General features: G+C 36.6%; 2 protein-coding genes across 8 annotated transcripts in view; one reads left to right on the top strand and one right to left on the bottom strand.

Moving 5' to 3' along the window:
- Window positions 1-14,451, top strand: part of PRIMPOL (primase and DNA directed polymerase) — a 20,871-nt gene extending 6,420 nt beyond the window's left edge. For 5 of the 7 annotated variants that reach the window (XM_085311368.1, XM_085311366.1, XM_085311370.1 and 2 more), the window contains exons 4-12: window positions 64-205; window positions 1,563-1,710; window positions 6,138-6,428; window positions 8,591-8,753; window positions 9,970-10,049; window positions 10,950-11,036; window positions 11,123-11,231; window positions 12,299-12,506; window positions 13,762-14,451. In XM_085311368.1, coding sequence (XP_085167494.1) covers window positions 64-205; window positions 1,563-1,710; window positions 6,138-6,428; window positions 8,591-8,753; window positions 9,970-10,049; window positions 10,950-11,036; window positions 11,123-11,231; window positions 12,299-12,506; window positions 13,762-14,061 — 1,528 coding nt within the window. In that variant the 3' untranslated portion in view covers window positions 14,062-14,451. The remainder of the gene's footprint in view (window positions 1-63; window positions 206-1,562; window positions 1,711-6,137; window positions 6,429-8,590; window positions 8,754-9,969; window positions 10,050-10,949; window positions 11,037-11,122; window positions 11,232-12,298; window positions 12,507-13,761) is intronic. The other 2 variants (XM_085311372.1, XM_085311371.1) reach the window with 2 other exon arrangements.
- CENPU (centromere protein U) lies at window positions 14,435-27,013 on the bottom strand. The gene is made up of 13 exons (XM_085311373.1): window positions 26,682-27,013; window positions 26,409-26,550; window positions 25,548-25,665; window positions 23,970-24,075; window positions 22,769-22,859; window positions 21,816-21,935; window positions 21,339-21,417; window positions 20,171-20,291; window positions 19,690-19,768; window positions 18,668-18,715; window positions 16,857-16,918; window positions 15,526-15,682; window positions 14,435-14,911 (listed from the first exon to the last, which is right to left on the bottom strand). The coding sequence occupies exons 2-13, from the start codon at window positions 26,454-26,456 to the stop codon at window positions 14,774-14,776; spliced, it is 1,167 nt and encodes a 388-aa protein (XP_085167499.1). The 5' UTR covers window positions 26,457-26,550; window positions 26,682-27,013; the 3' UTR covers window positions 14,435-14,773.

Here is a 27,013-nt window from a genome sequence, read left to right as displayed (position 1 = left end):
CAATTAATAAGCAGGTATAGCGTTTATTATGAGAGGCTATTATTTGTTTTTATTTTTCCTTAGCAAAGATTATAAAACAAGTCTTATGCATTGCTATGAAGTCATTCCTGAAAAAGATGCCTGTAAACTTTATTTTGATTTGGAGTTCTACAAACCAGCAAATCCTGGAGCTGATGGCAAGAGTATGATTGCAAAGTTAATTGAGGTAAAATTAGAACAAAGGCAGTGCATCATGTATAGGTAATCGTAATTATTTGTAGGTTTAATATGAAACCAGATATACCTCTTTATTGTTCTGATTATTCTGCAGTAAAATAAAAAATAATTATGTAGGTAGTGGGTTTTATTAACGAAGTGAAAAGTATACTTTTAATTAAAGCAAAAATTTCCTGCTTTAAATGACAGAGGGGAAAAAACATGGTGGTTGTTGGAAGGCTTGTATTCACTATTGGTTTCATTGACATGATTTTATTCTGCAGAGTCACACTGTTGGTTTATGTGTGTTGACACTTAAGGCTTAGATATATCCCTCCTAATTTTAGGCACCTTCATATAGCAGTTCATTATAGTTGATTTTAAATGATTACATAGAGAACCTCAGGTGAGTGCACTCATAATTTTGGTGCCTAAAGTTTTGATAATTATCAGGTAATAAACTATCAAAACCTTTTGATAARTATCAATTATATTAAATAGTACAAATAAACATTTAACTCCAAATTTGCTCAGAAAATGAGCTTGACTATAACTTCAGTATATCAGAAAATAAAGCAGGGTTTTAGAACGTTTTCTGTTCCAATAAAATCTCTTTCTCGATGACTGTGTATTTGTGAGACTTCTGATACTTGCATGTCTCAGGGTAGAAAGAAAAGAAACAAAGGAAAATAAATTGGGATCTTTCCTCTGTAGAGGCCCTTAGCTGATAGGGAGTCTGGGAGGATTTACGCCATTGTGGAACAGTTGCAAAATCTAGATACTCCTATGGTTAAGAAAAGATCTTAGCATTTGCTGGGTGAAGGATGAGAGATACCCAAATCCAAAGCTTCTGGACTTTTAGATTCTGAATCTCAGTCCTAAATATGAGTAATCACAAACTTGTAGAGGGTTTCTACAGCTGTTGTCTAGTTTTCTGTTTATTTAGTGTTCATTGAGTCTTCTGATGTAAAAGACTGGTTTTCACTGATCTGTTTAGCCTCCACCGTAGGTCTGAGGTAAGCTTACCTTAGAAATAACATCACTGGGTGGTTGAACGGCATTGTGGACAAAGATAATTTGTAGATAAAGCCACTAAACTAGACTTTGAGTTGAAAAACTGAAAACTTGCTCATTTTCGCAGTGTTAGTATATTCAGTCACTTGCTCAATTCAGGAGGTACAATCTATGTCACATTTTGGTTAAAGAAGTTATGAAATTTTGTGGCTAGTTTAAGTTAACTAATTGTATGCTCAAAATGAGAAAAAAAATATGAACATAAGATGTAGGAGCTGCATTTGTGTTAGAATTTAGACATCGCTATTAAAAATACTAGAGAAAGTAACCTAATTCATGCTTATAATTTTCAGCTTGTCAACCAAAAGCTAGAAGAATTTTATGATGTTAAATGTTCAGCCAAAGATGTCTTGAATTTAGATTCCAGTACTGATGAAAAATTTAGTCGACACTTGATATTTCTTCCCCACAAGACTGCATTTAAGAATAATATTCATGTCGGTAAGTGTGTTCTTTTCTCTTCCCCACTGGAAATAAAAGGTGAGGTTTTGCTGTTTTATAGTGCCTTATGGAACTTGAATGCTTATTTTAACAGAATTATATATGGAAACAAATAGATRTTTCTGGCAAAAATGACTACATATTTGTATTTCCTCAAGCCTCAGTATTCCCCAAGTCATGTTCTACTTTCATTCTCTGTGATTAGCCTTTTCGTTCATAAAAAGATAATCTCCAATTGTGTCTATGTTGTATTTACATAGCTGCTGATAAGACTGCTTTTTACAGTAGAATTGCTTAATTTTTAGATTAAAGTACATATTAATCATTAAATCTAAGACCATTGGTCCTAAATACAGCTGGTTTATATTCAGCACAGGGTCAGAAAGGCAGGGCAAAGACAGCTTCAAGCCACCTGGGCATAAATGTGATTTAAGAAAAAGCAAAAACCAATTTTAGTTGTTGATGTAGACTGGGGTGTTTCCTGGRATATAGCAGCTCCAACACAAAAAATTGCTAGTTCAGAGTTGTCTTGATGCCATCTGTAGAATAAGATCTTCTCACTTTACAGAGTATTTTAAACTTGCTCTAAAAGAGTGTTTGTGGCACATGGAGGTGTTAGTAATGAGCTAAAGAAATTAATGTTGAAATTCATAATCTCTTCTGACAAATTTTGTGTAGTGTGCAGTAAAGTAGGCTTATACATATTGAACAATTAAGGCAAAACAGMATATGAATTCAGTGAGGTCTGAATGAACAGCTGAAAGAAAACAGCTTGCCCAGTGATGGGATTAAAATGTGAATCAGCTTGCAAGCATTAGAAGATTGGGTTATGCACCTGCAGCCTTGATTTTTGGCATTTCCTAATGTTTGAGCGCTTCATTTGGAAACCTTTGTTCTTTATTGTGCTTATTTTAGAAAAGCAAATCTGAGGAGAGCAGAAGTAGAAGTACTGTCATGTGGCACTATATTGATAATCTCATGGGTTACTAGCAGGGATGGAGTTTGTGACACTGAGCTCTCTCATTTGTGTTCAGGAGTAACTGTGATGACAGCAGTGCAATTGCAGGTGCCAGAAAGAAATTATGCCCTTTGTTAAGGGAGTTCCAATGGCAGCTGAATAATGGGAAGAGTTGAAGTTTCTGCTTTTATAACTTTGGGTACTTTTSTAGTTCCCACTTTTATTCTGTCTGCCTGGTCATGAGCTACCTGGCTGCCTTCATGCCCAGTCTTCCTTTTCCTTTCTCGCCTTTGTTGCCTTCTGTAGCTAGTTCCAACCTCTGCACCTTCCCTCATTCCAGTCTTGAGTATAATTTACACGGTATTTTTTTTCTTTTTTTACACTTCCTATGTATGTAAGGTAGCTTCTGCCTTTGTGTGCTAAATCTCTTAAGGAGAGGCTGGATCTTGTAGGCCTCTATGTGCATGTACAAAATCAGTTTTTGGTTTTTGTTTTGTTTTCCCAAACATTTGTAATATAGGTACATAGTCCTTGCCCTACAGGTCACTTCAGAGAAAAAATCAGATCCTTACTCCAACACAAAGGCAATAGGATTTCTCAGAAATAAAGTGCTTTTTTTTGTTTGTTTGTTTGTTTGTTTTTTAAGATTTAGAAAACCTATTTCTCATTCTCAGAACCGATGTTCCTAAAACTTTAAAGAATAGCTCAAAGGAGACACTTGACAAGCTAAACAGATCCCAGTATAACAAGCAACTGCTTATAATACTGGCTGCCAGCTCAAAATGTGACCCAGCAGTTATTTGTCATGTGACACTGTAGTGCCAATTAAATGGGATCATAACATTTTTTGGTTCAAAAGGATGGTCTTTAACTCCTCTGTCACTATAAAACTCTTAAGTGATACATGGAAGAGAAGTAATTTGGTATGATGGCAGTTTTAGTCTGTGATCTTGATAAYTAAATTATGTCAGTCAGTTCTTTCAGTAAGAGAATGAGCTATTAATTCTAGTCCATTAAAGTGATTTGTGTCTCCACTATGAAGTAGATTTGACATGTTTACTTTCAATTAAATGTATTTAGAGATTGCATATATTCAAAAAATCTTCTGCCTTTGCCTTTTGAACAACAGATTAAAGTTGTAGTGAAAATTGATTTCCAGAATTGTGATATGTATCAGTGGTAAATTTGTGCATATTATCAATTAATATTACAGTTCAGACTACTCATTAATGCATTTTAGTAGCCAACTTGACAAATTTGTCTTGAGGCTTATTAGCTTGGTACCTCATGTGTTGTACAAGTATTGTCAGTGCTCTGACATAATCTAGATATATAGATAACTTCATAAAGTAATTTCACAACATTATATGAAAATACATGTAGTCTTGGATGTGTCAGGATGATTTTATCTATTGAATATTTAACTTAACTCTTAGCATTTTTCAGACACTTTAAATTTTTTTGGTTCATCATTGTGAAATTATGTCTAAAAATATTTTATCATGAATTATTCTGTGATATTACAAATCATACATTTCTACCCTTTGTGATAAACTAGAAAATGAACTATCACATCTTAGTAATATTATTTCATAACAAATAAGTGCTAGGAATCATGTACAAAGTGATGGCCTAAAATTAAATTTGGTTAAAAAATAAACTTGTCTTATGGAACTTTTGGAATTGGGTACTAATCAGAGTTAAAATACTAGGATTGAATTCATGGCACATGTAAGAGAGCACAGCGCTGTGCAAATCAGTGAAAATTCAAAATACAAATATAAAAATTCAAAATACAGCCAAGATTAAAAAGTGTGAAATGTAGGGTTTCATTCCCACATCTGGTGAGTCTCGTCAGTTAGAAGAAATGGGAAGAAGGAAAGCAAAGGTATGTGAATCATAAAGAAACTAATTCCCCAAATAATCTTTCACTGAGGAAAAGGCTTGCTATTCTGACAGGGRAGTGATTGTTGCTTGATTACATGCACAAAGAAATGAAGTGCTCAACTAGGACTTTTAAAGACGCTTTATGTTAATTAAAATAAATTTCAGTTCTGAAATAGTTTGAAAAGAATATTTAGTTTCTTAAGGGAGAAAGGGGACTTAAGTTCTTGCATGCACGTTGAACGTAGGTGGGTTAAATACTGTATGTGAGAATGCACTACTGCCAATTTTCGTTTGTCTGTCTTTGGTTACCTTTTAACAGAGCCTGGATTACAATGGCAGTATACTCAGAGCTGAGAAAGTATTTACAAAATAAGTTTTGCAGAAGTAATATGTCATTCAAATAAGCCCTGATCAAACACTGCTACATCAGTTAAAATAGTATGAAGCTGCAAGTAAAGATTTGTAATCATTCTAAAAGTGAAATTAAGGAAAGCAATAGTGAAAGGGGTAGTTGCAAACTCTTGAAAATCTTAAATCTCATTCTGGTAATGTCGTTTCATACTGTCATTAAGTGCTGCAAAAATACTTGGCTAAACAATTAAAAACTATACCTGTGGCTGGATAAAAAAAACAACCTGTGTAATACTATGTGAATGATTTATTCACATATTAAAGTGTTTCACTACAGGGTACTCAAAATATTAAAATAAACTATATTTTATAATTGACTATTTTTACTTGTTTTTGGGGATCACTGTCATTAACAAGGTGATGTCATATTAAGCATGTGTGTTAAGTCCTACTGTTAAGAGGTCTACTTCATATGCAGAAACATGCATGGTAAGTTAACATGAGGATCTGAATTGAACTTGTTCAGTAAGTTTTTTGGCATTTTTATGGAAACTCAGGTTCACAGAAGTTTCAGTCCAAAAAATCTTCATTGTTATTAACCATTAAGTCAAGATCAGTTATGCTCCAAGCATTGCAGCAGCTCATGGCCTTGACTGTCAGTGACTGTCATAACTGTGATAGTACAGGTGTTGTGATAGACAGGAGCTACAAAAAGCATTTTTTTTATTTTTGCACCTTTGGAACTTGAATTCAGTTCAGAGTTTGGGAAATGGTAGTGACAGTCTGTGCATTTCTGCTTCATTGTTTTATCTATTTCTAATGAGATAATGAATAAACCAACTCAATTCTGTACAGTTACGCAGAGAAATACACACCCTTTCACTTAGTTTGTTATGATAGTAAAATTGCAAAGGGGAAGATAGCACTCATATTATACAACTAACATAGAAACAGTTCTTTATTTTTGCCTGTTTTTTTTAATGGTTTCAGTAAAATTCTTGCCAAACATAGGTTTGTTAGACACTATTCAGAAATATTTTGTGCACTGTGTTTGTTCAAAAGGTTTTTGGCTTTTTTTGTTTGTTTATTTTTAAGGAAAAATCTGGGGGGGGGAGGGTGGAAGCCGCAAAGTCAACCACTTCCACCTCAGCTGTTTTGAAAATGTTTGCACAAGAACTATTAAGTTCCTTCTTGACTCATGAATAAAGAAGTTACTGTTTTTGTTTTTAAGGTAATTTTGTGAGAACCATTTTGCAGCCTGCCATGGCATTAATGGACATCAAAACTGCTGCTTTTTTTCCAGAAGAAAGAGCGGGACATRTTTTTCAGTGTTCTACATCAACAGGTGGATTAGATTGTTCTGTTATAAACCTCTCAGCAGTAGAAGATGCTTCTAAGAGTTGGCCATCCATTGCTCATGAAACAACAGAAATTGAAACATCACAGCAGGAAGAAAATTCTGAATTTTCCTTTTTAGTAGTAAATGACAAAGAAGGACGCAAGCAACTTTTTGTGGATCTAGGTAAATATAATAAAGTGCTTTTAAACCTGACTGGGATGTATATAGCAAYGCAACCAAGGCTAAGAAATAAAATATTCCTTAATTTTTAATTAAGTACTTCTAAAGATTTTAAGGCTTTAAGCATTGCATGCTCTCATTGTGGTTCTGAAGTGCAGAACTTAAGCAAAATACCAGACAGATTGAAACAGTAATCATAAAGGCTTTACTTTAAAGGAGCTTTAGATTCTTGGCACATACAACTTCTTATATTACATCATTTAATAATGTTGTCCTGAAGTTTGAAGACATTCTGGCCATAAAAGTCTCTCTTATTCTTTATCTTGTTCCTAAAGACTCAGTGCTTTATTTTTTTCATTCATTCATTCAAGGGAGACAGCATTCATGGCATTTTACCATTTCAGTTGAGCAGCTTAATCCTAGAACAAGTCTTACAGGTGTGGTTATGGTTGAATGGTTATACATGTATGAATTTAGTCGTCTTCCTACTTTTAGAATGGTGGTAGTTATATTTTGATGACAGAACTGGGGCTGGGCACTTCATACCACAAGACAAGGCAGGACCAGCTGTACTTAGCCTATTCATACTATTAAAACGTTAAAAATCTACAAGATCACAGCTCCCACAGGCAAACTAAACTCGCAGTTTCAAAGTTCAGGCCTTCCCCATCCCCATGTCTGGATTCTGTGCTTCATGCCTTGTATCAGTGAAAATAGCTTATCATGTTTTTGTTCAGCAACCTTTTATGTACTTAAAGGTTGTTTATCATATTTTTTTTTTCTTGGACTTCTGCGAAGAACTCCCATTTCTTCAAATTCTTCTCAGTAATCTGAGAAAGCAGGACTGGATCATTTTTTTACTGCTGGTCTCAAAAGTCTCTCCAGTATGTCTGACTTGTTGAAATGTAATCCCAAAGTAGGTCCTAGATGAGGTTTCTCCATAACTAAATCTTTATCATACTAAATCATTACTTTATGTATCTAATATATAATGCTACTATTAAAAATCCTTTAAGTGTACAAGTGAATAGAAATTAAAGAAAAACAAACTGATTTCTGTGCTGTTTAACTTCATCCTCTAAAAAATTTAGTGTTATGCTGGAAAATGAAAACCCCTCAATAATTACACTATCAACATTACCTTAAAACTGGAAGGCTAGAGCCAAAACAATTGGAATATGGCTGCAGTGATAGAATGAGATGTACAATTAGAATATAACAAGATCTACTAGTCCTTTCATCTTTGTGAAAATTAAATGCAGCCCCCAAATTAAGCACYGATCTCTGCAATAAATTCTTAGATGAATTGGGCAATGTTCACTGTATCTATTTTGCTTTCTTTTATTTATTATTTGCCTGGATATTAAACTTTCCTGCTATGTACTTTGAACAGGTGGTGTCTAGTACACAGAGAACAGAAAGTTTGATTAGCATAGAATCACTTCAGAATAAAATAGCTGTGCAGCTTTTGATGCTCAGACTCTTGTCAGTGGTGCCCAGTGGCAGGACAAAYGGCAACAGGCACAAACTGAAACACAAGAAATTCCATCTGAATATAGATTAAGGAGTGTTTTTGTTCTATGTTTTGAGAGGTGTGTGTGTGTGTGTTTTAAATGGAGCACTGGGACAGGTTGCCCAGAAGTCTCCATCCTTGGGGATATTCATGGTTCTGGGCAACCTGCTGTACGCTTGATCTGTATTGAGAGAGTCAGCAGAGATCTTTCTGAAGTGCCCAGAGAGGCTGTGGAGTCTCTGTCCTTTGAGATACTCAAAACCTGACTGGACACGATCCTGGGCAATGTGCTGTAGGTGACGCTGTTTGAGCTGGGTGGGAACTGGACTACAGGTCCATTCCAACCTCAACCGTTCTGTGTCTGAAGAGGTATTTTAAGCAATGATAATATAAAAATGATTAAAATGCTATGTAGAAGCATGAGTATTTGTCATAATTCTCCCGTAATATGAAAATATGCATGTTTGCATAATCTTGTTTTGCTGCACTTCCGTCAAGGTGCTTTTTCTATGGGAGGTGAGTGAAATCAGTAAGTTTGTGTCTGTTCCTTAGACCCTTAGCTGTGTCTAAGAAAAATTATTTAATGCTCAACTACTAAGTATCTTTACATACTAATGCTGCTAGGATTTAAGAAATGTCTATTTTCCTGTAGGAGTTTATACAAAGAACAGAAATTTCCGGATTTATAAATCTTCAAAAGCAGGAAAAAATGCGATTCTGAAGATCGCAGAGGATAACAAGTTTGTCCCTAAATGTGAAAAGAATGTTTCTTTGGAAGAAGCATACTTTCTTTCCTCTTTGGTCTGCAATGTTGGGTAATGGTTTAATTTCAGTGGAATTAAAAATATTCTTAAAGACGTAATTTTACTCCTTCAGCATTTCTGAATAACCATATTTAATGGGCAGGTGCTCCATAAATATTGTTACACTGTAACATAGGAGTTTCCAGTAAGATTCCTTGTTTTTTGAAGGAAAATTTTGTTGGGAATTCATTCTCTTCACCTACCTTCAAATGTCATGCAAGCTCAAAGAATACAAAGCAGTTGGTATCAGTTCTGAGCTGTACTATGTTTTTTCTCTATGCACTCAAGAGTTCTGATTTGCCCAATGATGTCTTATTGAAAAGTGCCAAAATTGAGCCATTTTTAAGTTTGAACAGATTGTACATAATTCTGAAAGATTACAGATTTTCAGTCAATTAAATATGAAAAATTTATATATGAAAAATAATTTGCAATATATTAAATGGAAAGGATTTCTCACATGCTTATTTACCCATCAGATTTCTAATTTTTGTACACACAGTTTCCTGTTCAGGTTGGATACTGTTTAATGTAGTAATCTAAGCTTTCTGTATCTGATCTAAACTGAAAGTATCTTGCTATTAAGATGCTCCTAATAACTATTGCAGCAGAAAAAAAGATCAAAATGTTAGGGCCTTCTGTATTTTTATTCAAAACTTACTTACTTACATTTGTTGTAACTTCAGTCTGTGTCCTAAAATGTTCCTGTTCCTGAACTGCTGCTGATTGATAGCACACACCGTGTAGCATACACACTGTAGTATATTCAGACAGTAGGAATAAGCTGAGTCTGTCATAATTATATATGAGAAATTATGCTTCGTTGAATTTAGCTTTCTGTCATGATCTGTCTTCTAGCTGGTAATACAGCAAGGAAAAGCAGTTCATTGCAGATAGCAAAATCATGGTTGAAGACTATCAAAAGGTTGGGGGGAGGGTGGGTGGGTGGGGGTGTGTGTGTGTGCGCGTGCGTGCGCGCTCAAATATTATATCTAGAGTAAATGCTACAGTAAGACTGTGGACCCAGAACCCTTTAAATGGCTAGGTATTGGGATTTTTGCCAGGAAAACAATCTGCTATTTGGAAGGAGGAAACCCTGCCCTCTACTGGTGCAAGTCAAAGGAAATTGTCAAAATGGGGGGGGGGGGGCTGTAGGTAACAGTGAAAGTCTATGTTACAAAAATTGCATGTTTTTTTTGCTTGCGTTCTCTCTTTTGTTCTGGTCCAGGGATGATACAAGAATTCTGTCATCTGGGTCCTCAGAAGAGCAAAGAAAAATCTCTGGTAAAACTACCAGAAGTACTAGAGGTACCTCAAGGCTTTTCTACTCTAGGGGAAAAAATGTCTTAGCTGTATTGTAACAAGTAGACCTGATACCCGCACAAGGGCTCTGCTTCAGCTAGCTCTTTGCRTGCCGCAGAGCACAGCTGTGCGGTGGGCGCCCTGCAGTGCCCAAGTGCTGCTTCTCCTCCCTGCCTGGCCCACAGCTGTCCTGCTTCAGCCCAGTTCCCGCTGTCCCTGGTGGGTGGGTGCCAGGAAGAAGGGGGATGTGGGGATGCAGCTTCCTGGTGTCCCTTTCACTTCTCTGTCTCGTCATCCTCCTCCGCCCGCCCCGCTCCATGAGAGCGCCCAGAGGGCCGTGGGGAACAGCCGCCGGGTGCAAGAAAGGCTGTGGGTACTGGGTGGTGCCGCTCAGTGCCCTAAGTTGTCCCTCGTCCTTCAGGGCCCACTTCGTGGTACCTTGCATAGGTACGGATGCAGCCAGAGCAGACTGGGTGCAGTCCGTGTGTGTGCGCGCATGCGCAGCTGCACACTCCTGCTGCCTTGTTTCCTAGCTCCCATCCTTCACTTGTGCACAGGGGGACGTGTGTGTGTGTGTGTGTGTGCGCGCGCGCGCGCGTGTGCCCCCAAGGGGCACCCCTGGTGGGCAAGCTGACCCCCTGGGAGCAGAGCAGGCGCCAACAGCAGTGCTCCGTCAACCCAGTCACTCGAGCAGCTTGGGTTGAGCTGCTCAAGTCTCCTTCTAGCTGCTGTGTCCTTTCCCATGAGGGCCCCCTCTTAAATGAGAGGGCTTTATTTGAGGATTGATGGGACACTTAACACTAGAGCTATACCTGCTCTTATTTAAGGAGGTACCGTAATTCACATACGTTTTCATTCCATCATTGTGTAATGTGTTAAAAATACATGTGGGTTTTGTTTCAACAGATTCCATTGACGGCTGTCAAGATTCACCATATCCAGAAATTGATTCTTTTGTTCGCTCGTTGGTTAATAAAGATGGAGTGCAAGGAGGTAATAAAATCACTTTGCTATTTACATATAAATAAGTATTCTTACAGCAGTATTTTTAAACAATTAAACAATTATTTCTTTTCCAGGGATACGGCAATGGAATTATTTCTCTCTGGAAGAAATAATTGTGTATGATATTTCCAGTTACCGTTGGTGTGAAAATATTGGGAGAGCTCACAAAAGTAACAACATAATGTATGTTCTTTAACTCTTCAGTATTTACTTCAAAACAGCTTTGTTATTTTTCTGCTCTAGTGTTACTCTGCAAGAATGCTGTAAAGCTCTTATGGACAGAATCAGCACCTGTTAAAATTTCTGCTCTCTTGTTCTACAGAAGTACAACTCATTAAAAAAAATCCACTAATTTTACTTTGTGACAACTGAGCTTATATTTCTAATTTTTCTAAGAATTTATCTTCAAGCTATTTAAAGCATGTGGCTAGAGATGTTAACATACAAAGTAAAGTACATTAGAGCTATCAAATGAAGCTACTTTGATGCTTCTCAGCTAGGATGCTGAACAATAAAATAACAAAAACAGCCATTTCAAAATTCATATTCAGTGTATACTAAATTACATTCTTATATTATTAAAATAATAACTCCTCACAGGATTGCAGGCAAGATGAGTTTTGCTGGTGACTCTGACTTCTCCTTATAGTTTTAGCAACACTAAGTGTTGAAAAAGTCAAGGTCTTTAGATTACATCAGAAATGCCAGTGGATTGTTAGTAAAAATATTTACCGCTTAAAAAAATCATTTTGCATAAGCAACATTCAGAACAATTGAAAGGAATGTATTTTTGAGAAACGTGAGTAGAAAAAGCCCTACAACTACTAAGCTAGGTAAACTCTTGAAGTCATCTGAAGCTTGGTGTTTTCTGCAACACATCTGATGGACAACTAAGCTCTATCAGAGAATTTCACTAAAAAAAGCTATATAAAATCAGTATTTCTTTGCAACTAACAGCAGCAGCAAAATGTTACCCTACATTAGGTCATGCATGCTAATCTTGTTTTAGTGACTCTTAAGGAAGATGACTAAATGTCACTTGATCTTGTAAGAAATGTATTTTTAACTTAAGCCTGAAGTTTATTGGAAAAAATAACACGACTATGTTTAATGCAAGTATGTAATAAACAGGTCAGAGTGTGAAAACAATATCCATAGTTGAACAAAATCTGTTCATTTAGTGTTGGAGTTTCATTTTGTATTTATTCACTTTAGTTATGTACTGTTACTAAACACCATATTATTTCTAGGATTCTGGTAGATCTAAAGAAGGAAGTCTGGTATCAGAAGTGTCACGATCCAGTCTGCAGAGAGAAAAACTTCAAATCACAGAGTATGTATGTTTTCAAAGCAAGTAACACCCCAAAAAGTATTAATTACAACCTTATTAAATACCATGTATTTGCTTTAGGTTTTCCACTGCCACCTGGGATATGTCTCCCTTTTCTTTTCAGAGAGGTATGTGGTTTTGTCCTTGTTTTGTTAACATGCTAAAGTTCTTATGAGTAAATCTTTGTCTCTACAAGTCTTTGAAAATGTCTGCTAACCCGCTTTGTCTGCTGCAGTCCGTAGAGCAGCTGTGCTGGTGTAGTAGCTCCATGTATCAATGTTTAAGTTCTCCTGCAGCAGATCTAGCACAAAAACTGACAGCACAAATTCAGCTAGGCCTAACTCGCTAAGCTTGTTAGGTTGCGGGAATAATGCTAACTTTGTCTGGGGCCAAAGGTTTTCTTGTCTCTTCTTTCTGAATAGCAGTTCCCATTAGGTAACCCCCAAACCCAGGATAGGGTGCCACAGAAAAGCTGCCCAAGTTAAGCTTACTATACTTGTAAAATATAAGTGCTCCTGGAACAGCTGAGTGAGTAAAATCATGGTTCTTAGGTTTAGCTGAAAAGCTATCAGCGTTAGGAACAAGTAGCCTTAGAGATAAGGCAGAGCAGGAAGCAAAACTCAGTGAGACCAGTCGCAGCACTACCCGTGTTCCCAGAAGCCTGGCAACAAAGCTTCTGAGCAGGCAGAACAATGGTTCTCACACAGGAGTTCAGTTTCCAGTGATACTTCTATATGAAACGCTTTTCTTTCATAGGTGTTAGCAAAACAAGCACACCAACTCTTTTGGTAACATAAATATGTATGTGTGTGGATGTCTCTGAAGGATTTAGAGATACTTTCAGTGCTTGATATACTGAAGTACAACTGATTAATATTTAATTACGCTGATTTTAAGTCAGTGACTCTCAAATGCAAAGTTCCTGTAACTCAGTTATGTCTACCCATAAGGCAGAATATTTACACTGGCCTAATGCCATCCCTAGATCCCAAGCCCTGAACACAACAGTCCTCCCCACAGAGCAGGTCATAGAAGCTTAGCTGCACTATTAACAGCTCTGCAAAATGGTACAAGTTCTACTTAAGGAAATTTAAATACATTTTCAGACCTTGATATATCCTTAAAGAGACATTAGACTAGTTTTAGTGTTCTAGAAAAAAATGAGCAGATTTCTATTGCTATTTAAACAGGCTTCCATAGTGTACTGTAGCTGTAAATTAAATCTCCTAGAAAAGTGTTTTGTTGCCCAACTTTCTATAGTATCCATTATATGTGACACTTACTTGCAGAAGTCCAACACTAGTTGGACACAATTTTCAAATTAGCAGTTAAAAGGATGATTATTTGCATATGGAATAAATAGTGGGCTTTTTTTTCTAAAAGGAAGAAGAATATATGCTAATGGATGAAAGTGAGAACAAAGAAGAAAAAGTAGACCTGCATTCTAACTGTTTAGAGTTGTCAGAATGCTCACTATTTCAAGAAAACAGCTTGTCTAGAGACTTCCCGTTGTCGGATGCTCTGTGGGACAATGCAAGCGATGATGCCTGGTTCTTGGAAGCTACTGATGATGTGGAACTAGCTGAAGCTGCAAATAATAGTCTGAACTGTGACACAGAAGAAATTCCTGACGAAGTTCTTCTGGAAGCTTTAAGGAAACAGGATACTTGTGCACAGACTTAGCCAACGAACAAATCCATACCCATGAAGCTTGCTTTAGTACAATGTTCCACAAACGGTACTGCAGTGCAGTTCAAAAGCTCTTCCTGATCTGTATAACAGACCTAAGTAACTGCTGTAAATAACAGCTTCTTGCAACTGGATGATTTTAAACAGGGACAAAAAGATCATGAAAGATTACCCTGGGGCCAAGCAGTACTGGACTGAAAACTCTTCATGAATGCTACTTCAAGTAGTTTTGCACTTTAATACTTGCTGCTGTGTGGTTTCCTATTTTGTTAGCTGTATGTCCAAATTTTATTGATGAGCTGTGTAAAAACAATTTCTTCAATTCCAAGAGTGGGAGGAATTTTTCATATACAAATTTAATAAAAAGCTTTGTCTATCACTGTCTTAACCAAAGTCAATGTGTTCTCTTTAAAAGTATATATTGGTTTCAAAATTACATTACTTACATAGCCCAAGGAGATTAAAATCTGACATTTTTAGACCAACACAAAAATTGTGATGGTAACTGGAATTGGTATCTTATTCAAAGAGTGTCAGTAGAAATAAGTCTTTATACAGACTATTTAACAGTAGAAAGTTTCTGATTGTCACTAATTTCTTTTATGCATTGAAGCTAAAGTACAGCAGCAGTGATTAAACATACCTTAATCACTGTCCATTCTAATAATTGTTCCCAATTAATTTCATTAAGTCTATTTAAAAGCACTTAATGTTTCTCTGATAACTTCTCTTTTTGTACATCCAGTGCCTCTTGCAATCTCGCATTAATATTCTTAAAGTGTCTTTCCATTCCTAGAATTTTCCGTGATTCCACCAGAAGAGCAGGGAGGCTGGAAGTTCCATACTGTTTTAAAAAAATAAAGTTAAAAATTTAACTCATATAAAACAAACATTTCCATATCTGTATTTATACATACATACATACATAYATGTATGGTGTAATGTGTCTTGTAAAAGTGAAAAACAGCAAGCTCTTTAGAAGTCTCCTGAAGTGGAAGGAGTTCCAGGACTACCTGAGGAAGTTATTCTAATGATAAAATACAACTGTGGATCCTACTGAGCATTAAACATATTACAAAACAAATATGCAAGTACCAGAACTATCTCTACCTTTGACCAACAACAAAGTTATTTCTTATGGCTAATCTTTCTTCAAGTTCTTAAAAAGTGTTAAACCTGAAGATGACAGTTACATTTCTACATCCTCGACATAGACATAAAGCTCTATTTCTGAAATGTCTGAACTAACGTGGTTTCCAACATGAGACAGAAGTGCATGAGCCATTACAATATCCCTAGAGCACTGATTCTCAAGTTGGTTCCACAAAAACCTATTAGATAATAGTTAACAAAATATCACTGATAGAAGTGCTTGTCAATTCAGGGAGGAGCAAGGCAGGGGGAGGGCAGGGGTTGACCCAAAACCAGTTCAGAAACACAAGCAGAATTTTTACTTACTACTACTTTTTCTTTAGGGTTTTCTTCTCTGTAATCCAAACAGTCTTGCTGTAGCTCCTTTAAATCAGTAAGGAAGCGGGTTGCGTGTCTCAGGGAAGACTCCCGCTCCTGTAACTCAGCATATTCTCTCTGCAGCTGTTTCAGTTGTGGCTCAGTTCTGAAAAGAACGATGCTTTGACGACCGTATTTGAATATTTGTTTCGTGAGTTACTGTGAACCTACTTCCCCTGAAGACTTAAGAGGTTGGTCAGCAATATTAAGACACACTGAGCAGAGGTAAGACAAACTATATAAGCAGAGCAAATAGCCTATTATTTAAACAGGTGCATGGGTCCAAACCCACAAAAGACTGGTTTTCCCACATCTCACTTTAAAGACCTAGTTTAACAGTAGCTCCAGTCTCTCTTAAACACTTACTTAGGTTTTGGCCTGTGAAGTTTCTTAAATACCTGATAATCTGCCTCTGCACGTGTTTGCGTAGAGGCTGAGCTGTTCAGTACTTATTGGGAAGCACAGTCAGGATCTCTAAACTGAAGAGCAACAGCCATTTTCACTTAATAGTGTGGCCACAGAAAAGCTTTCTTAAAAGATGATCAAAGGGTTAAAACACAACATAGGAGAAAAGTGAAGACAGCTTGCAGCATGAAGGGGTTCAAACCCTGTAATTATTCCTTCTAGTGAAGCTGTCCATAGTACTGTAAAGAAAAGAAGGGTCACACAGCAACAGAGAAAGAACTTAACACACCTTTGTGGATCCAAGTCCATGTATGAGATAGGTAGCTTCAATACAAAGCTTGTCACTAGTACGTAACTGGTTTGGGGGAAATCTAAGAAATGGTTCTTCAAAAGAAAATGATTTTCTAAGTTTGGTGTTTTATATTTTAATGATACTTAAACATCAAGTTGAAGAAGGGGAATTGTATGTCTTAGTGGAATACCGTGTATTCAGAGGCATTCCTGCCACACTGCAGAGGTAAAATACATTCTCTCACCCTCAGGGACAAAAGCCACCACAGAACCTTTGTAAATGCCGATTCATCACCTTGGCAATTCCAAGCGTCATTAGTACTTTTCTTATGAACGTACAGATGAAATATGCCCCCAGTAACTGAAGGTAGCAAAGAGAGCTTGTGAAAATGACTGTATCTAGGCAATCGAACTATGGAAAGGAAAGGTTATTATAAGCTTCTGATAAATACAGAAATGGATATAGAAACAGGACTACAGAGTTTCAAAGTAAAATGAGAGAACAAAAGTTACTGAATTTTAAAATATCAGACTCTGACTCCTTAAGTTCTTCTGGCTCTTACCGTACAACATTAGAAACATACCCGATTAACTCTTCACTAACTTGCAACAGTCGCTGCCTTTTCTTCTTGATGTCTGCTGTTACCTGTAACAGTAAGTGAGAAAAACATTTGAAAACTTTATAGAACTTCAAGGGCAAACAATGTAAATCTCGCTAGCTTTTTTTTTTCTTTTGGGTTTTTTACTTCTGTTCTAAATGTGGAAGATTCCAAAATACCAGATTTTATAAACTACACTATTTAAAACTACTAAAATACTAATTTCAAAGAGCTTTACAGTGTCAAAACTCTTATCTCCATCCAAAATTCTCTTAAGGAGCACTGGCTTTACAAGTATACAAAAGGAGTTTATAGCATTTTGAATGCCAATATGCCAACTCCAGCAGGTTTTTTGTCTGTTTAAGACGACATACTAATATGAATGTGTTTGATATGATTTCCATAACTAAGGAACTAAGCAAAGCTAAGGCATTTTTTAAACATCTTGCTATAAATTTAAATTTAGCAACTATAAAACTGAGATGCTAGTGTAAAACAAATGTGTAAGAGGAGGAGAGAGTGAAAAGAGAGCAAGAAAAGGAAAAAGAGAGCGAGAAAAGGAAAAAGAGAGAAAGGACAACTCTCCCTGCCTGAGAATGCTGAATGCTAAATGCATATTTAGAAATTCACTGCAATGAAAGAGTGCACTTACCTAATACCTCAAATTAATAAGACTTTCAGGAGTTCACCTTTGGCCTATTAAATGCCACCTCCCAGAATAAACTTTCAGTTGACTTAACATGTTTACTGAGGAAATTAATTTGTGTGTGCTGTATGTGGTTGCTGAATAGGTTAAAAATATGTAATAATTTTTAAAAAGTTACATTCAAGAACAAAGTAGAAACTTCAATATTGTATGTTTGGTCCAATTGTTCTTTTGTGCTTCCAATTACCACAGGATCAGAAGGCTTCAGATTCGCACAACAGTTGGAGCTTGGAAGGGACCTCTGGAGATCATCTGGTCTGACCACCCTGCTCAGGCAGGGTCACCTAGAGCACGTTGCCCAGGACCGTGTCCGGTCAGGTTTTGAGCATCTCCAAGGACAGAGACTCCCCTGAAGAGCCCAGGGGGCGGGAAGATCTCTGGCCAACTCCCTCAAGACAGACCAAGCATGCCAAAACCGCATCTCCAGCAGACAATGCCTAACCTGCTCGTAAGCGTACCTGCTGTGGGGTACTCACCACTTTTCTAATTAAGCCCCCACAGTGCTGCTCTGTTCTTGTACGAGTTCGTCCAGCTTTCTAGATCTCCATTGTTGCATTTCAAATTGCTTACTACTTGCCCTGAATGAACTGGAATTCTTTATCGCCTTCCTCCACACAAACATCTTTCATATATTTACAACATTTATTTCCTTTAATGTCTCCCTTTAAACTAGGCAATCCAGTTCTTTCCTCACAGGTCATATATTCTAGACTTTCCAACAACCTTTGCTGCTCTCTTCTGGACTTTCTTATGTTCGTTTATGTTTCTTGAAGATTAGCTGCCAGTGTTTAACTGACGCTCCAGAGGCCTCACCAGTACTTACTAAAAGAAGAGTAATTCATGCTACTGTTTTTCTTTTTACGCAGTATAACAGTGATTTATGTGCAGTTTCTGATCCATTATATCTCCTCAGATCATTTGCAAAAAACTCTAGCAGTTCCCTGTACTCTATTTGCGTAACTTATTGTTTAGCACAGTGCACCTCTCTCTGAATTGTTTTATTTACTTAGTTAACTTACCAAAGTTTAACTCACCTCTGTATGCTGTACACTTAATCTAGTGATAGCACATCTTCCAAATATGTATTTACCTTAGCATTTTTTCTCTTCATGTTCTTTAATTCCTGGACTTCCATTATCTACAGAGAAAAAGAAGCATCACAGATGGACTGCAGACTCTGATTTCGCTATACTCCTGCCAAAATTACTTTGGAATAACAATGAAAAGCCACCCAAAACACTCTGGTTCTAAGAAAAATCACAAGCGAATCAATTGTGTATCAATTCTTTCCCCTCTCCGTATGCCAGAGGAAGACTGTTAGAAAAATTAGTCATCTTGTACCAGTTAGTCCAAGTAATACTCCCTAGCTTATCTTTTCTGTATCTTTACATATAATGTATAAATCTAGTAATTTTAAAACTTGTAATGAATCATGTAAAACAGACCTACAGTTTTAGCATTTACTTATTTCACTTATGACAGCTTCTACGAGTTAAATTCCTATAGAATTTCTTCAGCTTGTTGTGATTAGCTGAGGTGAATTCTTTGTCTTCCCAGGTGGGTCTTTTACAGTTAGGTCTGAACTGTTATCTAGGACAGATTATTCTCCATACACAATATGCTAGAGGCCTCTTGGAAGAGCCCTGAGGTCAGGCTACTACACGCAAGAGTGGCTGAGATGTAATATTCAGAGTGATTATTCAATCTCTGAAAAATCCAACCATGAGCTTTTAAAGCAATGCTTTACATAACTGCTTATTCACATTAGGCAAATTTCCAATTCTACTGTATAATACTTTAGATAGGACAAATACTTCAAGATTATTGGATGGTTCCCTGTTCTCAGAAGCTGAAAACTTTACTATGTACTTGCATGACAGCAGCATTTTGTCTAAATGTATTTCTTATGAAAGTTAGCAGAGGAAGCAAGTCATAATCTACATACAATTAATTGTAGTTTTTAATTATTTAACCTGACAAGTGATACAGACTTTGAAGCATCTCAAAATGTACATGTAAAGGACAGTATAAAAGCACAGGCATTCAACTGCAATGTAATATGCAGCCCTATAATCACTACTGTAAAATTGTTCCTATTTATTGCGTACTTACAAGATCAGTTATTTGGTCCTTGAAGCCAGAACAGAAGCCATCAATAGCCTTTCTGCAAGTCTTAGAGTCTACTCCTTGTCTGGAGAAGTCAGAAGGATAAAACAAACCCATCCGGTTTAGTTAAGGAGAAATCTTCTGAAAACATTCCTTTGAGTTACAGTATTAATAGAATCCAATATTAAGTCTTTAGCAGAGCAAGCAACTGCAGATCTTTTACATACTAGCAATAACCTAGTTTGTCCAATGGAAAATATCAGCTGAGATATGTTGTTCTTATATTTAGAAAAATATCAAATTCTTGGAGACCAGCTCCCTCAGATCACAGATTAAAAAGCATTTATATCACATAAATCTGACTATCATTAAAATAACAGTAGAACATCACTACTAAGTATGTCATTTCCTAAATGACAGCCTATTAGCAAAAATGCATTTGTTTTTCAAAACTTTATATTCAGCCACAGGAAAACAGAATATTTACTTGTAATCTGCTGCTATCTTCTCAAATTCAGCAAGAACAACATCCAGTTCTGTAATATCTTTGGGAAGTCTCTTCAGTCCTTTGGGACACCAAATTCGTACAGAACCTGGGCTATCAACAACTGAAACAACAGAATAAACACGCACATTACACAATGCAGGTACGTGTTCTAAAATAACAGAAATGTTATGTGCCCACTGTTAAAACAGCCTTCTAAAAGTTACAAATATCTTAACAAGAAACTTGAAAAAGGGGGAATACATTTTTTTTCCACTTGTCTTAGGCTGATAAATTACATTCAATTATTCAAACTTTGAAGTGTTTTAAACAAATTCATCATGTACAATTTATTTCTCAATTTTTCATCATTTCAATATGAAAGCCTAGGAGCATTTTATTACACTAACTGATAAAGAACATAGTATATTTTTGATTTAATTGTTTATCCTGCAAAGACCATCAGCCTGAGTTTGGGCAATCTGAAAGGAATTATGAGTTATTATAACATATCTGTATAAATTTCACATTAATACCATACATGCCTCAAAAAAAGCTAAATGCCAGTAAACTTTGCAATAGTTGTAAGTGATTTCATAAAAAGTTAAAACATATTTCTTCATACACTCCCAAATGGAAAGCTGGGTACTTGAATGTAACAGGGCAAAATCCAGATGAAGCGAGAGGACATCTGAGAAATAGTTTATCCATCCCCAAAAAGCCACAGTCAAAGCTCCGTATCTCAGAGGTCTTCAGCGCCAGCCACTGTGTCTACTTGGTAAGGCAGGGGGCACTCCTTTGAGTGTCCTGGGAGCTCCAGCCACCCAGACCAAGGGACGCACTGTAGTACGCTACTGCTCTGTACCCCTGAACCCAAATTTCCTTTCAGAAGAGGCCAGGCTGTGCGTAAGGGATAATACTTGCCTTGGCCTTACCGTACCAGCAGGGTAATAAGTAAGGCCACAAACGTGAGCCTATGGGACCAGAACTCTGCAGCACACTACCCCTCAATTTAACCATCATTAACAGGTGTCAAGACTCAAAATAAAACTGATCCCCCACATTTCTAGAAGCAGAATGACACTAGATATCAGAAATTGAAACCACTGACTTACAGAAAAGCATTCATCACTAATAAAGAAAAGCTATACAGAAATTATGAAAAGTCTACCCTTGCCAGAAGTGCCTAATGAAGTCTTCTCTGAAGGCCGCTTCTTCCTTTTCTCTGGGAATTCAGTAGTATTCTGAGCCTTTTATAACATAAAATGCAAGTTAACTTTAAAAAACAAGCACTAGGTTCACTCATTTAAAATTCTGAAAGATAGCAATTATGTAGGAGCAAGAGTAACATGACTGAAATTTTAGTAATGTTTGCCTATTTCAACAGAATTACTGCACAGTGATTACATTGCCAGTGCAGCTGCCTGCCTGCCTGCACTGACCAACTGACCTGTCAGCATTGGTTGCACAGAAGGAGGAACATTTTAAGGAGCATAATGCCTCTCAATTCAGCCTTCCTTTTACCTTGCTCTGGCCAAAAAGCTACTCCTCTCTTCTCTTTCTTTCATACAGGCTACTGATTAACAAAGAATCAGATCTTGGAAGTATTTTTGTTATTTGAGAAATCTGCACTTGGAACAACTTTCACCTTTTGGACATTCGTCTTTTTCTTTTCATCCAGTTCACCATTTTCTGAAGCACCATTCCTTGACGTCAACACATATGGTAGCTTAGGCTTCATTACAGTGGTCTTGGATAGTCTTGATACCTAAGTGGAAAAAAAATCCAAATTAACATTAATGTTTTTAAATATTTCTCAGCAGGAAATATTTTGTCTAATCTGAGTATAAAAAGGTGTAGTCATTCCCACTGTTAACAGTTTTCTGATCAACAGCTCCTCTCTACCTTCTTTTTCACCTATATCTGTCCCAATTCATTCTCAACTTTGAGTACTTCCCAGGACACCATCAGTAAATTCTATAATAGCGCTGTGTATATGCAGTTTACTGATGAAAAACTAACACTATATTGAATTTTACAACATGAATTTCAAAATTTCAAAGAATTTCAACTTATTTTTTAAAAAGGCTTCTGTGTAAACTACTGCATAGGTTCTTAGATCATAGGCATACTTTCTGAAGTATGCAGACAGGTGCTCTTTCTCTGTGTGTCTGTATGCTAAGTGGGCCAAAAACACTTTACAGTACTTACAGTCTAAGTGTAAAAACACTCAGCTAAGAAACAACCAGTTTTGAATAATTCCAACATATATTCAAAATCAATTGTATCAGTGAAAAATTCAATCTTCTCATAAATATGTTCTAGCTTCAATACTGAAAAAGTACTGAAACAGCTGGTTATTACATTCCCTGTTGACATTCCTCAGTGTAGCTTTAAGCACTTTGCTCAATACTTGGCCACCTCACAGGAATACTTTGAGGAGTAGTTATTCAGGATACAATCAAGGATACAATTAAGTATTAGGAAACGCTAAGAAATAAATGAAAGGTCTCCCTCTCCCTCACCATGTCTAAGGCAAGTGAGGCATGAACTAAGTTAAAAATAAATTGATTGACACACTCATACTACTTATTTCAATACCATATTCTCCTTAAGGGGCTCATCTTCAGCATCACCTGCTTTGAATCTGTGAACACCATCTGCAGACGTTTTCAAGTGAAGTTTTCTTTTACTAGGGGAAATAAAAAGAAAAGGAAAAAAAGACATGTAAACTCACTACTCACTCAGAAAGAATAGTCTTTAACTGTACAAATAAAGAAAACTTAGGTTTGGGAGAATATTTTGTACCACTGTGTCAGAGTCTGTTTGTGGCTCTTAAATCAACTACATAAAAAGCTGCAAAGAGCATAAAAGGGAACAGGATCTTTATCCCTCACCAACAACCCTATGGAAATTTATAAACCCAGTACTAACTGAGCACTAAGATAGCCATGATGTTTAGAGGAGAAACTTAGAAACAGGGTCAAAATTACCATATAGGGGATTTTAGAAGGAATACAGAAGGCTTCCTTGGTGTTGGGGGGGGGGTGGGTAAAGGGAAACACCTTCATACAAGCACTATTATTTTCTTGAAAAACTATTTCAGATTTAAACCAATCTGTTTAAGAAATAAGAAGCACAAAAACCCTTTCATTAAAAGTAAAATTTTAGAGCTAATTAAACTATATCTTAACAAAGCAAATCAATTTACCTATTCTTCAGTATTTTCCATTTTTAAATTTTAAAGACAACAGCACTTAAAGGACTAATACCTCACAAAGGTATTTTTAAATCCTTTCTCTAGATCCCACGCAATCCTTTCATTCAAAAATGCACAACTATTTAAGTGTGAAAGTCAATACACTGCTAACATCAGGCAGCCCATAAATTCTTTTCTCATTTCTTTTTTTTAAGCCTCCAATCCTGCTCCTACTTATTCTTTTGGTTTGTCATCTGGGAGGTTTTACATTAAAAAAAAAAAAAAAAAAAGTTTAATAAGCTGTTAGTGAACCCTGACAAACAGAATGCTTTCTCCATTTAACCTGAAAATTCTAAAAATTAAATTAAAGGGTGGCAATTATTTTTTTCAACAAACCTTTTTTCTGAATTCTTCCTCTGAAGCCTCCAATCCTGCTCCTACTTATTCTTTTGGTTTGTAATCTGGGAGGTTTTTACATAAAAAAAAAAAAAAAAAAAGTTTAATAAGCTGTTAGTGAACCCTGACAAACAGAATGCTTTCTCCATTTAACCTGAAAATTCTAAAAATTAAATTAAAGGGTGGCAATTATTTTTTTCAACAAACCTTTTTTCTGAATTCTTCCTCTGTGAATCTGACAAATCACTAAGTGACTCATTCTCTGAATGTTCTTCTCCATAAGCATCCACAGCAGTACTGTGTAATGGATGATCTATAAAGGAAATAAGCCGTATGAAAATTGTTCCCATCTGTTCAGGCAAAGACTACAGATTTAATAGCACTGCAAGCCATTCAACATTTACTTAAAATTTTTGTGGTTTGCTCCCTCTTATAAATGACATCTTTTTAAAAGCATTACTTGAAAATTAAGAAAAAAAAAGTAGTTTTAAAGATGTATATGGTAAAAAGTTTCATAGTTCATATATTCATCTACCTGTTATTCCTTTACAAACAGAAAGCAGAGGTGCATGAAAACTCAGCAGCTGCATATGCCATATAGCRAACAAAGCATTTTCTACATTTATTTAAAGCATCTCTCTTTGCTACAGCATGTATCAATCCTCTGCACATTCACAGAGCTACTTTCTAAATTCTAACTTTTCTCTAACTGATTTTAGCTACTATATTGGATGCTATAAGAAGACAGTTAACAGATGCTACAGAAAGCTTGTAATAGTTGAGTTCTGGCAGATAACCACCAAAACAGCAAAAAAACACCAAGAACTTTAGCTTGCCTTCCATAGCATAGACTTCTCTTTTTTTCATGCTATCCAAGAAAATTTAGTGTTAGTTTACGTGAGCATCTTCCTTTCTATAGTTCTTAATCCATACCACAGAAGTGAAAAAAAATAAAAGTTTTCCATTTTGCAGCCCTTCCCTCATGCATGCCACCACCCCTTTGCTATACTTTGCCTTATAGTTCACTTTTTAACATTGTCTATGGTAGTTTTATATAAATTTCTATGATTTTCTTACAAAGAGTAATAAATATCACAGCTGAGAAAGAGCTCTTAGCATTATCTTGACAATTTCTAACTAGAGTTCTAGAAAGATTTCTTACTACCTCTGAAATACAAGATTTTTAAAAATAAAGAGGACCTATACACAGAAGCTTCTATTCCATCTAAGTTAAGAGATTCTTCAGCACACACCTTGAGACACAGATGTCTCATTGCATGAGTCTGATATGAAGTATGGAAGTAGTTTTAATACTTCATCAAAATTAATGTTCTTTTGATTTAAAACTTTTTAAGTGACACTTGAAAGTGGCAGGACAGTATCCTTGTGAAGATATCAGTTTGCTATCATATACCTTCTTAGAATAGCAAAAGTTTCACTTCACAGTTTGTGTTATCTAATAGAGCATAACTGAAGAAATGGAACCTTCTTTAAACTCTTATAGGCTTGCAATGTCACACTGTGTAAAATTTTTGGAGTTCAGACTATAAAACCTGAATAGCCAGTATTTTTCATCAGTTTTTACATGGCACGTATTACTGCATTATTCTAGTTACTTCCTAAACAAGAAAATGTAAAAACTTCAAACAAAATGTTTTCTGTCTCTCCTCCTCATAATCCTTGGCAAAGAAACAGTATCTTTTCCGAAGTAAACGTTCAGATATTCTGCACATATGGTTAGTTCATAAAAATTATGCATTAAGTGATATATAAGTTAATACCAACCAAATGAATCATCGGGCTCCCCAAGTTCCTCAGTTTCTGCTACCTTCAATATTCTTGATAAATCTGGTTCGTCAGGAGGAAGTAGTTTCCTTTGAGGGCGGGAGCGGACTCCGTATTCCTGAGTGGGTATTAAATCATTTTCTAGTTCATCCCACTTTTTGAGTACAAGACGTATTAAATACGATAATAATTTTCAAGAACCTTTGACCAGAAATACACTTAACTTAGACTATATTGACTACAGAGCTACAATATAAAGTATTTGGGACATATTTTTATATCAGGCTATATTTTTTGCGTAGGAAAAATGATAGTATAAAACTGGCGTATCCAGTTGTTTTGTATTACACTGTAGCATGAACTTTACCTTATTTTAAAAACTCAGATACGTAAACTTAAAAATCTTATAGCAGCCCAGTAACTAGTTTCTGTGATCTGTGGCCTATTTCTTTTCAGACGTTAAGCAATATTGTCTGCCATCCATACGCATACATAAATTTCCACCTTTGGCTAAAGTCAGTTGTGTAACAGCACCTCAAAAGTTTTCTCATAGTACTAAATACAGACACGTCAAGTATTTCCTCTTTAAGCTGCTCTCTTTACTTTCACACAATTATTTCCAAATTTCTGCTGTTTTGAAAACTAAGAACCCATTTTGCCTAATCAAGTACTATTCCTAAAATTAACAAAAATACATCCTAAACTTGCAATAATACAGAGTCCAAAAGAAAGAAAGTTCCCAACTTCAGTGTGAGCAAAGCTCTGCATTAGCATACAGATATCAGCCTACAGGATCAATGTCATAATGGATAGCATATTTGAGGTTACTGTTTTAATTAAGCTCAAAGTAACAAAACCTACATTGAATTTACTTCTGGAATTTCTCTTCATTTTTTTCTTTGAGGACATTTTGCTGTTAAATATACGTAGTTAAACATACAATTGAAGATAACGCTACTGAAAGAGAGTCCCCAGTATAAATCCCCTTTCTTCGTTTTGATACCTGCAAGGGGCAAGAGAAGGAAATACGTGTTAACCTATTTATTGCAACTTGTTTGAGCAGCCACACTCGTTTTACACAGTCAGCCCGGTGCTTCACACAGCACACGAACGCCAGTAACAGGGCCCGCTTACCGAAAAGGTAGAGCACGACGGTATTTCCACTTAGATCTTAATTCGTTTCATAAGCGACACCGTCCCGAGCCGGCTCGGACAAGCCACCTCGAGCGCGAGCCGGCCCCGCTCGCGGCCTCCACCTGCGCTGGGGCTTCTGCCCACGCCAGGCAGCGCCCCGCGGACACGCGGCCCCCAGCTCCGCGCCGCGCCGGTGCCGGCTCGGGGCCCCTCCTCGGCCCGCCTCGCGCCGCCCTCGGACCCACCGGCCGGCAGCGGCGGCGCCTTCCCGCCGCGGTTCGAKCGGGAAGCGCCGCCTCTTCCTCCCGCCGCACTCGCAGGCGGSGAAGGAA

The sequence above is a fragment of the Rhea americana genome, unplaced genomic scaffold (genome assembly GCF_003343005.1).
Source record: "Rhea americana isolate MKP2758 unplaced genomic scaffold, rheAme1 scaffold_34, whole genome shotgun sequence".
NCBI classification, from domain to species: Eukaryota; Metazoa; Chordata; class Aves; order Rheiformes; family Rheidae; genus Rhea; species Rhea americana.
This window is presented reverse-complemented; position numbering and strand designations above follow the sequence as displayed.

Excerpts from the sequence above, each read along its gene's own strand:
- CENPU (XM_085311373.1), bottom strand. The coding sequence starts at position 26,456 with ATGTCCTCAAAGAAAAAAATGAAGAGAAATTCCAGAAGTAAATTCAAT. Across the intron at positions 16,919-18,667 it reads TGAAGAGAAAAAATGCTAAG|GTAACAGCAGACATCAAGAA; the intron begins GTAAATACATAT and ends TTACTGTTACAG. Across the intron at positions 14,912-15,525 it reads ACCCTAAAGAAAAAGTAGTA|TATGGAACTTCCAGCCTCCC; the intron begins GTAAGTAAAAAT and ends TTTTTAAAACAG.